Source organism: Sinocyclocheilus grahami, unplaced genomic scaffold (assembly GCF_001515645.1).
Source record: "Sinocyclocheilus grahami isolate Dianchi unplaced genomic scaffold, SAMN03320097.WGS_v1.1 scaffold306.1, whole genome shotgun sequence".
Classification (NCBI taxonomy): Eukaryota; Metazoa; Chordata; class Actinopteri; order Cypriniformes; family Cyprinidae; genus Sinocyclocheilus; species Sinocyclocheilus grahami.
In genome coordinates, this window is record NW_015505485.1 from 406,936 (window position 1) to 421,404 (window position 14,469).

The following is a 14,469-nucleotide window of genomic DNA, read 5'->3' on the forward strand; positions in this document are numbered from 1 at the left end:
GCACAAACTAACCTCTTTGTTTTCTTCAGCTGGGTGGGCTATCAGTACCCCGGATACCGTGGCAGCCAGTACCTGCTGGAGAAGGGTGAATACAGACACTTTAACGAGTATGGTGCCCGTTGCCCTCAGTTTCAATCTGTGAGGCGTATCCGTGACATGCAGTGGCACCCACACGGCTGCTACACCATGGCCAGCAAGTGAGGGCCAGACCAGGAGAGGAAGAGGAGAGGTGGAGCAGAGGGAGAGGGGCACAAGAGGAAGGAGAGGAGGAGAGACATCTAAGAGGCTGCATCTTCCATGTCTTGCCGTTATGAAGGGGCAGATGTTTTCGGGGTGACAGACTCCCTGGCTCACATTGCAGTCTGTGTCTGTCAAGCTGTTAAAGCCCAGCGGGGCTGTGATTCTCCCAGGCCTCTGAGTGTCTCTGCGTGGGACGGAGACACCAATAAAAACACTTCCCTCTTCCTCCCTAGTTCCTCTACTCTCTTTCTCTCCTGCATGGCTTCTTTTTTTCCTTCCATAATTTATTTACATTTTTTGTCATCTGTTCTTTCCCCGACTCGAATCCCCCTTTCCCCAGGAGGATGCAAAGAGAGAGAGAGATAAAGGGATGAGGAGAGGAAAGCTCCTGTTCCCTAGAAATCTCCCTTTGCCTGCTGTACAGAATCCTGGTCACCTTTTGAATAAAATGCTAAAAGCTTGATACCAAACTTTTGCCTTTGTGAATCTGTCATCATGGCTGTCAATAAAAATCATGAGACTTGTGATGAAACTTGCAGTAATAGGAAGGAGAAAAAGGTGCATTTGTGAAACATGTCAGTTTACAAGTTGTAGGCTTACATCCTCACTTTTAGCATTTTAATTAAGTAACATTATTTTAATATAACTCAACTAGCAGCCATCTTGGATGTTTAGTGGACCCCGTTCATCACTGCATCTAACTGATATATATACTGAATTAGATTTAGGGAAAATAAAGCATTTTAATTTTTGTTTTCATGAACAACATGTGAGCTGAACATTCTTTTTTTTTAAGACCCAGCCAGAAGATGGCGGTATTTCCATGCATTCATCTTTCTGCACTGACTGGAAACCCGCATGATGAGCTTACATCACTCATCTAGGCCTATATATAACAAATATATGTATATATATATCGGGGTGGAGGGGGTGGTTTTTTGCAGAAATTTGCACACTGGAGAAACGGCATTATAATGCATTATAAATGTACCAAATCCTTGTTGTTGTACTACACAAAGTCTGTAAGATTGTACATTAGTCTACATTTTAATAGGCTAGTAGAAACAGTAATAGTAGGCTATTAGTTAGATGCCAGATATTATTTATTAAACTATGACTCTGGATAATTTATTTTTAGAATAGAGATCACGGTTCTCCCACGATTCTGAAAACAAAACATTACACAAAAACAAAATAATATATAGGCTAATTCACTTAGGTTTCTTACAAAATGTTTTATTTAATGTTATAAATGAGCCTATTAAAAATAAAAATATGTAAAAAATGAATTAGACATATATATATATATATATATATATATATATAAAGTTCTCTATTTTAGATCATTCGTTTACATAAATATAGGCGAATAAAACAGCAGTAACACTTTTGATGTAAAAAACAATGATAAAAAAAGTAATTGATTTCATGGGTATAAATTGCCATTTTTAAGAAGAAGAGGCATAAACAGGTAATTAACAAACCACTGTAATCAAATGATTTTAATTTATTTTTTAAAAGCACACTACAAATTCAATACACTCCTAATCAGACAAATACATCTTTGAAAATAGGCCTACCAGTTAAACAGTACATTTACAACATTACTCTATTGAAATGAGACATTGCTCTTTTGCATAATAATGCTTATTTAATAAATAAAATGAAACATCATTTTTACAAATTGTAGGCATGTTGAAGATTGCTGCACCATGTGTCCCTCTTAGAGTCTCATGATGAAAATAATCCATCAGCGTGACATCATCCTCACAAACTCTGGAAAATTGAGTGAGGAAGAACAAAACAAAAAGAAAACAGAATATTCAGTGAGGTAAACTAAAAATGTTAAGAAAAGCAAGTATTAGTTGTCATTATTTGTCCATCATTCCTTTACCTTCAAAATCAACAAGTCCGTCCCCATTGAGGTCAGCATCACGAATTATATCGTCAATATCCCCGGAGTTTAGCTGCTCCCCCATTAGCTTCTTCATGGCTTCTCTCAGTTCTGTGATGCTGATTTGCCCATCTCCATTGGAGTCAAACTGCACAGCAGTAAATTGCCATTAAGGCCACTGACAGCTGCAGTCAGCACAGTGGTACATGTGTAAGTGAGTGTGTTTACCTCTTTAAAGGCATCTCTCAGCTCCTTGACTCCAATCATGTCTGCTGTTTCTGCCAGCATTTTGGGGCCCATGAGCTCCACAAAGTCCTCAAAGTCAATTTTACCCCCACCTAAAAAATATAGGAATATATGTCTTCAAATATTAGTTTTTTTTCCCTTTAATTTAATACAAATATTTAATATTTATTATTATCTATTTTATTATTATTATTATTTATTTATTTATTTTCAAAATGTTCAAAATCCCATATTTTTAACATGGTCTCAGACATTTAAACTATAATGCAGTACGATGATGTTTGCAAGACGGTACACAGATCATGAATGCTCTCTGAGGGATGATTTAACTCGCCTATTTGTTGACTCAGTTCAATGAGTTCCATCTCTGTTGGCATGTATCCCATCGTCCGCATGCATTCTCCCAGGTCCCTGCAGTTGATGTAGCCTTTGTTCCTATCAAACTCTTTAAAGGCTTCTCTTAGTTCTGCATGAACACAAGGATAGAGGTGATGAAATGCATGAACAGGATGTTTTCTCACTCTTATGTGAGGTGTGTGGTTTCTGTGAATACCTTCTATCTCTTCTGGCCGCAGTTCCCTGTCCTGTTAAAATAAGACAGATAAGAAAGATGTTAAACACTGATGCATTTGAAGACATGTCTCTGTTTGACATTATCTCTCTGAATCATCAAATAGACTCAAACAAAACACTTGGGTGGGGATGTGGAAATGAGAAAGTTGTTTGAGGACAGGTAATGTAGTGAAATGGGTAGTCACTAGATTATAAGTGAAAGTTGCCTGACAACAGCTAAAAGATAAGTAGATTTGGGGGTTTAACTTGAGGAGGACCCAGAGAAAGACACAACACATTGTCCAGAGAGAGGATGAGGTTAAACGGAGTGCCATATGAGAAAATCCCACAGATGATTCTCTTTTCCATTTACAGCTTTGTGTATAATACCCAATACCATATAGTACACACACACGCATTCGTATAAACCGGTGGATTACATATGCCACAAATCCAGTGCTAAATCCTTTAGTTAACCGAGTATCCTCACGTCTTTTTAATACAAAGCTGTTAAAATGTGTCATTCATCTCAACAAGAGACATTTTTTATGGATAAAATGATTATATATTTATTTATAAATACTACATAGAATATCAGTGTTGAAAAAAGTTGTGCTGCTTAATTTTTAATTCATATAGATCGATTTTTTTTGTGAGAATAAAACGTCAAAATATGGGTGAAATAATATTCCATTGTCATTCATTCAACATAACAGATATGTTTACGTAAAAATTAAGGAGCCACTCAGATTTGAGGACCAGAAGAAACAGTTTTATTTATGTATGTATATGTATATGTGTGTGTGTGTATATGAGTATAACAGATAAAATCGTACTGTTCCCCACGTACTGTTTGAGTGGTAGCATAGTTTTTATGGCAGCCAAACAAATAGGCTTTAACCTAACAATCAGCTTTTTTTTACCACTTTAAGGCTGCATAAAGGATTACATTTCTTTCAACTGTCCGCATGATCTTTTACATCACACTAGAGGAGGGAGTGAAATGTGGATGATTGACAACGATGATGAGATAACTGCTGAAATAGCTCAGATGATCTTTTGGATGAATGCAAGGGGAGAATGTAGATGCTGAAACACTGTGTTTTCAGTTTTTCATAGTACATACGAGCTGTGACTTTGCGAAGCCCTGTCTTAGGAAGATGCATGCTGGTCCAACGATGTTATGCAGCATGGTGCAGTTTTGGACTAGTGCATTCAGAGGCCCCTTAAACTCAGAAGTTACTTCATTTTCTCCATCTGCTTCTCCGGGTGGGCGGGGCCCTGGCACCACTGGCCCAGCCCCTTTACCCTCAGCCACACCCTTAGGGTGGGGCCACATTTTACTTGAGACATAATCTAATTAAGCACAGTTTAGTCAATTTGTTTGACACGTCCTTAAACTACTGAAGTATTATAATTTTACTGAAATACTGATTACTATCTTTACAATACAGTATATCTAAGAGTTATTAAGTTTTAAAGTATGATTCCTCTCCCACTCATTTCAATATTACAATTAACACAAAAACACAGTCCCCCGATATATAGGCCCTGACCTTTAAATATGTTTCTCTTACCTTTTTAATTTTGTTTTTCAGGGATGGTTTGGTGCAGTTTCCCATGCCTTAGTCCTCAGTGAAGATGCCCTCCTCTCCTCTTCTGCCCTTTTTATATAATTAATTTATCGAGTGGACTGACAATACAACACTCAACTGCTTCCATATTAAGCTACTTAAAAGTCCACATTGTTTAGTTTCCTAAACCAACCCAACAAATATATCTATAAACCTTTGCATTCTTTTTCATCTCAGACCCTTCTCTTATAACTATCTGACAAAGCAAAAGCAAAATACAAATAACATTATGTTTCATAAAACAAGCATACTTTTACCTATTCTTGTCATCTTCATATCTCGCTTAATCTCCACGTCTCTCCCTCTCTTCCCTATCCACTCACTTTCCTCACAGATGGCAATCCCATGCAAATGATTTCATTTGCAAGCTGAAAGAGAGGAATGCAGAGTAGGAGTGGGACGTAAGGGAGGGTGAGAATTAGATGAGAAAATGAGAACCTTTTTTAATCCCCCCCTCTATATTTGAGATTAAAGTCGGAGAGCCACAGGATGATGTACCGAGAGGAAGAAAAAGAGAACAAGGAGATTCGAGGAGAAGCAAATAATAAGTGCAAGAAAGAGCAGTGGTCGATTAATGTGCGATATTTATCCATTTTGCTAATATTTTTCAATGACTAATATTTGTATTTTTCAGAGGGTTTGAAGTACATATTGTGCGAAATAAGTGTGCATTTAATTCACACTGTATTGCTCAACATTAAAATATCATTCAATTATTTGACGTGACACCACATTTTAAATCTGGTTTTCAAAATTTAATAACAAATCAAATATTAAAATGATTTTAAAAAGAATAAATTATTTAAAAAGTAAAAACAAAGCTTCAAGACTTTGAACACTTTTAAACAAAGAAGCATTGTACAAAATAAAGAAAAAAATAGTAGTGAAAATACTGAAGTAAACAATTGTGTACTATTACTAGGTCACTCGTCAAATAACATTTGTGACTGCTCATGCAGACTCCCTTTGTGTTCTTACGTTGCAGCACAAGATGATCATCTCAAAATCATGCTGGAGAACATGATCATCAGGCTTTAGCCAAACCTGTGGAGTCCATTATTAAAGCATCTGAAATTCATGTTTACTCAATTTACTCAAATTGTTGTGCTCTGAAGATAATTTGCGATAAAAATTGCAGCATTTTTATTAGTGTTCTGATTGTAGGTAGATCACTAAGAAAGAGTTCTTAGCTTGTAGCATTACTATGAAGAAGATGACAGAGAAAGAGAAATGAAGAATACAGAAGGTTAAAAAAAGAAACTGATTATGTCTTTTCATCACTGAGGTTAAAGTTGTGTGTGTGCGTGTGATAATCCCGGACTAATCAGAACACACCTTTGGGAAGATGAACAGAGAACCACTCTTTAATCCGCACTCATATTTTAGTAAAACCCAGTGACATTGCCCTGTGTTACCAGCCTGTCAGAACTATAATCTACTCTAATCCACACACACATACTATTAAAATGTTTTTCTGTGCCAACATTATGGTTTGTTGTTTTCAAAAAAGATCAGCAAATAGATAAATGCTACTTTTTATTGTATAATATAGTGCATAATAATATCCATCATGACGGAAGTGGGGTTTGTATGAGGAGGAATCTGATTGTCTTCATCTAATGAAGTCTGCATTTTTGGGCCAACAGATTAGAATCAAGTCAGACGAGGTCACTCTATTAGCAGCAGAGCATTGTGGGACTGCGTCCAGCTGTGTTTGTGTTCACTAGCAATCATATAGTGTTCTGTGTGTGTAGTGACAGAGAGACAGGTCAGGACAATTTGGTTTGTTTTAGAATGAGGATCTTAAAGTAGTAGCCACTAGGAGGTACTGCCAGTCTGCAAAATATTTGATTTATATTATATAAAATACTAAAACATGTTTTTAATATTTAAAATATTTATGTAATTTTGCAAACAATAAATTTTTTTTCCTCACACATCATAAATAGGTCTTGTCATGTACATGAAAATCTAAATATGCCTTTATGTTTTAGAAAGTGGATGCCTCACAATCATCTTATTTGGGGGTCCTTGGCATCAAATCGTTTCAAAGTCCCTTTCCTAAACTATTATTTTTAAAGCTGTGTTAATAGCTATATATAATCTATTAAAATTCATTGTTATAATAAACACCTTAATTTGTTGCCATAAATCAACTGGCCAGAGATGGAAAATAAAACCTAGCTATCAACCTCTCCGTAGTTTGAGAGCCTTGTTTTTGAAGACTGCCATATGTGTAGTGGGGACTTAATTTATTATTAAATCGATTTTACCCTCCCATTTAGGTGGAGAGTAACTCTTATTTATTGACTTAAAGATAATCAGATGTCAGACTAGTCAACCTAAACTATGTGTTAACTCTTTTATCTAACAATACCCATTCTCAAAGGACATAAACTAATGGATTGAGTTTCAGTGAATGCTCTAATGATAATTACTGTGCAGATGTAAATTATAAATACAAATGTAACCTATAATAATTCAGTATTTTTATTTGTATTTTTAACTTCATGTGAGTATAAGCAAGAAAAGTTGTTAATACACAGCTTATGCAATGACTCAGTGAATGCATTATCCTAAATTAGTGTGTAGCTATCTATGTCTCCAAGCCAATTAAATAATTATGACAATACAAGCAATGATCCCTCTTCCAGAAAGGTGAGTGGGCAAGATTGGGTTTCTAGTGTGCTCACTGCTGGTGATCAAGCTCAATATCAAGTGATAAGCACTGGATGCAAGGTTATCCTAGTGTGGGAATGCAACACCACAAGGCTAAGACCAGGTCATGAGCGGGTGAACCACAAGGGAACAGATGTGCTTGTTAGGACAGCTCCTTAACCTGTCATCTCATGCCTGACAGTCACCTAACCACCTATCTGCTAATGAAGTTAAGTCGCTCTGGGACACATGTACCTTCTCAGAACATTTAACGTCATATATTCGAAAAGCAGAATTTTCGAGGCAACCAAAAAAATGTACTTCATGTGGTATGTACTTATCTAAATTAACTGGGTTCAATTAAAAAGATGACTGAATAGTAAACTGAATTATAGTTATTAGCATTATCTAAAACTAAAAACAAAATATGAAATAAAATTTAATAAGCAAAACATGTCAACATAAGTTAGAAATGTTGTAACTAACTGAAGAAAGTATAACTAAAACTAAGTTTAACTTTAAACTAAAAACTAAAACAACTAAACCTGAATTAGTAATGCTTGATAAATACTAATAAAACTGACAAAACCAAATCACAAAAGTATAACAAATTTAAGTAAAATTAAATAAAACTAAGAAGAAAAAATTATTCCAAATATTAATAAGATTATAATTATTTATGAATAACACTAAATAAAACTGTGACTTAATCAGCCTGACTTTGCTCCAGTGAAATTATTTTAAATAATATTTTGACTTAAAATTGACTTTAAATTTTGAGTTAAACTAACACAACATCGTGCTATGTTTTTGAAAAAAAAAATTTAATTAACATTAAAAGTTAGCATTAACAGTTAGATTCATCCAAGGGTACCATACAGGTGAAATATACAGCTAGTCATATATCATGACGGATATGTTACCATTGAATCAAAATAAATGTTGGGTCTGACTCTGAGCTTCAAGGTTTTCAAGTTGTAATAGTGTAACAGTTACTCTCACAGTGAGTGTCACTTAGAATAGAAAAGAAATGAGTTGGCGGAGCTCAACAAGGCACCGTCCGTATCATGTACCAACAATGTTACCTAACAGAGCAGGGACAAGGAATGCCCATCAGCATAGACCTGCTAGGGCCTTCAGTAATTTGATGTATAGCCACTCTAGTTCTATTACGAATAGGTTATAAGCAGTTTTGGTTGTAATAACACAACAAAGAATGTGAAAAACAAAGTTAGATTTGGATCACAGTGAGACTGCTATAGGTAGAAGGGCATGAAATGGCAGTATGTGTTTGTGATATGAATTGTGTACTCTTACTTGGCCAAAAACAGAATCCACGATAGGTCTGAGGTCGAGTTCCTCCTTCTCCTTCTGTTCCCCAGTCTCAACAGGCTCCTCCTCATCTTCCTCCTCACCATCTCCGCTTCTGCTGGGTGGAGGGAGGGGCTGATTCTTTCTCTGTCCCATTTTAGGTCTTGAATTACTGTTAAATACCTCCACCACACCCATTTCAACTTGCTTCCTCTGTTTCTCCACCTTCTTCTTGATTGCGGCCTGGACCTGTCAGAAGACACAGGAGGTCAGACATCCTAAACCAAGCTGATGATTAATCAGCAACCGGGGACATTTACATAGCTAATTATAACATAATTGCAATTATTATCTGCGTAATGGGAGTGAAGGACACATAAGGTTTGATTAGAGTCGTTTGAGATGCGGCTAGAGTAGGCGGCTGCGGTGCGGGGAGGAGTGAAATAAGCGCAGTCAAGACGGACAGATCTGACCTCTCGAAGTGGAACGAACAGATACTAAAAAATGCTGGGTTAAATACAACCCAGTGCTGGGTAAAATATGGACAAACCCAGCAATTGGGTTGTTTTGACCCAGCGGAACCCTCTGAGTAGTAACACAACTGCTGGGTCAAAACAACCCAATTGCTGGGATTGTCCATATTTTACCCAGCACTGGGTTGTATTTAACCCAGCATTTTTTAGAGTGACGAGATCAAGGTGGAAATCACGCTATTCACACTCGTGCGCTGTGCTGCTAATAAACATTATATCTTTTCAGTTTTGTTGCTTTTATATGAAAACAAATATGATGAACAAGACACTCATAATACTTGCTATTTATTCAATTCAAAAGACATATTTATCACCCATTTTTACTTGAATACAAACATGTATTTTAGAATTTTTTAGAAATATGAGAACAATCACATATCTCATACAGAGATCGCACTGGCATAGTGTTTGGGAATATTCATGCATAATTGAAACATAATCACATGATATCAGATAAAAAAAATTTACATTTTAGAAGAGAACACAACATCACGGTTGTTTGAACCAGTGAGCATTAATCTGTGTCATCAGCGACAGCGAGTCGTTTCTCATCGTGCTTTTGATCAGCGCAGCTGGTGGAGAGCAACTGCGCTCGAGATTTTTGTCGGCGTGACATCAAAGCAAGGCAGACTTCCCTCGGACACATTTCTAACCGGCATGCATCTTGCGGTGATCACCGATGATCGGTTCTGGGCAGATTTTTGCTCATCTCAAACGAGCCTAATTTCTACGGACACTGCATCCTAATAATGACGTTAAGCTCTCTGGTGTCTTTTTTTATTTATTTTTTAACATGATTCTACATAGGCTATAATGCATCCAAAATGTAAAAATATGTGATCTACTTTACTTTACTGCAACCCACCAATCCTGCAGGATTAAAGTTTGCATTCTTTTAATTCATCTAAGAGGCCACACCAATCTTCTATTGGTCACGTTTTCACGTGATCAACCGTGAACTTTAGAATGCAGCGAAATTCGCTTGAGCTTTTGCTTTCTCTCTTCTACATTTGCATGAGTATGAATGGAAGTCGATGGAATGAAAAGTGTAGTGTGACCGGCCCTTCAGCCAATCAAATTTGACTGTATTGTTTCGTACTGTAATGCATGCTAATCCAGTAAAATTACATATTCAAATTTTATCTTAACCGTTAAGTGTAATTTCAGTCTAAATCTGCACTAAATAGAACTGCAAAAATAAAACTTTCAAAAAAGGTTTAGGCCTTTCAAAAAGGTTTACAATTCCTTTGTCTTCTATTGGTTGGACAAACAGATGGCCCCACCCCCAGATTTATGTCATTGATTGTGCCAGACTCGTCAGAGTGCTCAAACAAAACAGGGCAATGCTCTGATCGTGTCAGAGTTTACACTTTTCATGGAAATCAATCCACCAATGGTTTAGGTATTGTTGTCTGTGCATATTAAGATGGGATAAAGGAAAATATTACAAAAATGACTCACTTTGCCTTTTAAGCAGATTATGTTCAGAACTTAATATTTTAAAGACAAATGTCTATAAAACGCACATAGAAGTTCATGCATGCACAACTCTACCTGTTTGGCTGTTCTCTCCGGTGAAGCGCTCATGCCGCCGGTACCTGCCCCTCCTGCTGATCCTTCTCGAATAATCATGAACATCCCTGCAACAATGGCACGCTCTCTCTTTCTCTTCCTCTTCTTTCTCTCTCTCTCTCTCTCTCTCTCACACACACAGTAAGACACACCTGTTTTACCCCTCCCAGTATGGGCCTATCTGAGTTTCTTCCGTGCAATTACAATTGTTACTCTCCTGTGAATTTTTCAGAACTGTTTTCAGTAACTCGAGCTAAATTAGAAAGACCTGGCAAATGTGGTAATTGTTCTTTAAAAACCAAAAGAAATCAATTTAAAACTCTTTCTGTTTTTCCACATCTTTCAGTCTATACTGGTGCCTTTCTCTCTCCGTCAGACTCTAGCATCTGCTCCTCTGTACAAGTCCACAGAATGTCATCCTTCTCTCTGCCCAGGTGTGTTTTATCCAGGAGGGCAAAGACAGACTGAAGGATACCATGTCTGCTTTTTGACCTTCTAACATTCAGGAGGTGACATTCTATCCATCCGATACCTCTCTTCTTATCTTTCGTTTGCCCTTTTCTGTCTGAGTTGCAGACTGTATTCTAAAGTGCATTGGACTGGTAAGATAAGGGGTTTCTGTATTAGCAGTAAAAAAAAAACGCAACAAAGGATTTATATGAAATCTCTCTCTCACACACACGCACAAACACACACATATGCTTGTATATATGGTTTACGGGGACTCTCCATAGGCCAAATGGTCTTTATAATGTACAAACTGTATTTTCTATCCCATAAATATTTCAAATTTCAAAAATACTGTATTTTTAAGCCATTTAGTTTATGAGGACACAGGAAGTGTCCTCATAAACCATGTATTCAAGCACACACACACACACACACACACACACACACAAACTATACAGTGTTTCTGCTGTGCATAATGGAGTATCAGCTTTTTTATATCAAGAAATTATCGATTATTATTTATCTGTCACATTCCCAAAAATGATGATGAAGATTACCAGAAAATTAAGGCTTTAACTGATTTGGAAGCTGTAAATTAATTATTTTAAAATAAAGTGCAGAATTTAAACTGAAATTGGCAAATAGGTGCTCTGAAGAACTGTTTATCTCTGTGAAGCTGCTTTGACACAATCTGTATTGTATAAAGCGGTATAGAAATTGGGTTACGAGTCCGACTCTCTAACCATTAGGCCACAACTTCCCCTGTGATACACTAAGACCAAATCTCAGTAGCTATATTTCCCTCTTATGCCGGGTTCAGACTACACAATATTTTTGTCGGTTACTATAGTCACTGTGTCAGATTACACGATTTTGACTCCTAAAATCTTGTGGACGACGGAAAAAAAATTAAACATGCTAGTCTTTCTGTCGAGATGTCGTGAAGCATCGCAGATGTGGAATCTGTTGTCATCCACTATGACACACTACACGTGCTGAAACGATGGAATCTTGCGTCCCGACGCCCATTGTCGTTTACGAATCCCCACGACACCCTACGTCAAGCAAATTGTGGCAAAATCGGGCAAAAATAGTGTAGGACTGACATTATTTTAAAGATTTTCTCCTAAATTGGTGAGTTACGAGCTACTTTTAGCCTTAAAATGTTTTGTGGATATGGGCCCTGATGACTGTGTTTTTTTTATCTCCCCCTAGTGGAGGATCAAATTCAATGCTTACTTGCATTCCAGGACTAATACTAGCACTGTCCACACGGGGGTTAGAGTTGTGCTGAGGATTGAGGCATTTCCTTAATTTTACAATATATGAACACAAGCCAAAGAGAGAATAAACTCAAGATATCCACATAGCTCACTGATGATGTTCTTTTATTGTGTTAATTGTGTTTAGACTGTGGTTTAGCTGTAATTGTAGTTTAGCTGTTATGTCGAGGCTTTCACTATAATCTTGATTCCTCTGTGATCATTAACTAAGACATATAGCTCTCCATTTGTTAACGCACGGCATAAGACGACATAAGCGCAGCAACACTCAACAGCAATCGCAATGCATGGTACAGCCACTGTACGCATAAGCAGCACATTCCAGACAACAGCTTCTCACCGGAGCTATTCATGCAGTTGTGGAGCTGACCGGGATAAGACATAATTATCATAATACTCTTTTTCAAAAGTACGCTAAAGTGTACTTAATTTTCGCAAAGGAGGTGCACAAGATACAGGACAACAAAGCACGGACAGTGGCGTTTTATGAGGTCAAGCTACTTATATAGTGTCAGAGCAGTTGAATATTAGTGTCTTTTAAAGGGGTGGTTCACTGTTTTTTTTTCTAGGCTTGATTGTGTTTATGGGGTGCAGTCTAACGTGTTAATGCTTGTTTTTTTTATTTTTTTTAAAAAGGATTATTTTCCACATAATTTACCTTTATTCCACACTGCTCTGTCCCTTCTCTGAGAAACGCGCTGATCATTTCCTGCTTTTATGAAGCCCCGCCCTCAGAAGTAGGCGATGAACTAGCCCAGTGTGTTGTGATTGGCTAAACCACCTCTAGTGTGCGTCTAAACGTCCCGCCCCTCACCTCAGCAGCATGTGCTCCGGTTGTATTGTAAACAACGGCGTCGTTAATATCGCTTATCAGTTTGAGCTCGATTGAGAAGCAGAGGATATTATTGAAGAGGATCGTGCAGAACCTGTGCAAGCACGGCTTTTAATGGTAGGCCTATGTTTTTTGTTTGTTGTTGTCTCATACATTTAGATATGCTGTTATTTGTAAATGCTACTGCTTGTTAGCTTTTAATACGGTTTTATCCTGATTAAAGCTTTAATACAAAACGGCAACTGCATGGGCGTCCATGTATAACGCTTCTCACAGCTATGTGAAAATAAGTGTATAATTGGAACAGTTCATTGTTGGAGCTCTGCTGAATGAGAGAGAGAGAGAGAGAGAGAGAGAGAGAGAGAGAGAGAACAGTTCATTGTTGGAGCTCTGCTGAATGAGAGAGAGAGAGAGAGAGATGCAGAGTGTGTGCAGAGCAGGGGGACATGAGGAACAGTATTAAGAACACTGCTTTAGAACATTGATTTTTGAAACTTGTGAATCCATTAGAATCGTTAGAAGACAGAATCGTGATTCATATATGAATAGATTTTTACGTGCACCTCTAGTTTTCTCTTCTTCTTCTCTAAAGCAGCGCAGCATGGCCTCAGCCTCTTTGCTGCCTTTTCCCGAGGGCAGGGTTTATCTGGGTTTGTGATGACACGAACCCGGGAATTAACTTGTTGTAGTCCCTACCAGCCGTTTTTGTAGGCATTAAACTGCCAGAATTTTAAAAGACGATATCTCCGTTTGCATTGAACGAAGACAGAATCGTGATTCATATATGAATAGATTTTTACGAGCACCTCTAGTTTTCTCTTCCTCTTCTCTAAAGCAGCGCAGCATGGCCTCAGCCTCTTTGCTGCCTATTCCCGAGGGCGGGGTTTATCTGGGTTTGTGATGACACGAACCCGGGAATTAACTTGTTGTAGTCCCTACCAGCCGTTTTTGTAGGCATTAAACTGCCAGAATTTTAAAAGACGATATCTCCGTTTGCATTGAATTTTCAGCTTCGTAACTTTGCAGATATTGTGTATGCTCAAACAGCAACATTACACACTAACTAACGTTAAAAAAGTGAAATCACAATCAACCACCCCTTTAAATCCCAAGTGAGCCAAAGGCAAGTGCGGAAAGGAACCCAAAGGATGAAACAATTACTGCTTTGGCGATAAACCATGATAAAAATCCCGATGGTTAGTATTATAGTTTCACACATTTACCATATTCGATTATTGCGATTTGAAAAACTCGCTGTAAATAC

The 14,469-nt window shown here is 37.4% G+C and overlaps 1 protein-coding gene across 5 annotated transcripts; it reads right to left on the reverse strand.

Annotated features, from left to right (window-relative positions):
- Nucleotides 1-1,793: 1,793 nt before the first annotated feature.
- LOC107601493 (calcium-binding protein 2-like) lies at nucleotides 1,794-10,780 on the reverse strand. 5 transcript variants are annotated; one of them, XM_016293693.1, is made up of 9 exons: nucleotides 8,542-8,621; nucleotides 4,824-4,934; nucleotides 4,510-4,596; nucleotides 4,059-4,253; nucleotides 2,934-2,964; nucleotides 2,715-2,846; nucleotides 2,363-2,472; nucleotides 2,135-2,282; nucleotides 1,794-2,016 (listed from the first exon to the last, which is right to left on the reverse strand). In XM_016293693.1, the coding sequence occupies exons 3-9, from the start codon at nucleotides 4,552-4,554 to the stop codon at nucleotides 1,991-1,993; spliced, it is 687 nt and encodes a 228-aa protein (XP_016149179.1). In that variant the 5' UTR covers nucleotides 4,555-4,596; nucleotides 4,824-4,934; nucleotides 8,542-8,621; the 3' UTR covers nucleotides 1,794-1,990. The 5 variants fall into 5 exon arrangements, with proteins under 5 accessions (XP_016149179.1, XP_016149178.1, XP_016149177.1 ...); XM_016293692.1 differs by having other exon boundaries at nucleotides 4,510-4,934; XM_016293691.1 differs by lacking the exons at nucleotides 4,059-4,253; nucleotides 4,510-4,596; nucleotides 4,824-4,934 and adding an exon at nucleotides 10,623-10,780 and having other exon boundaries at nucleotides 8,542-8,784.
- Nucleotides 10,781-14,469: the final 3,689 nt, after the last annotated feature.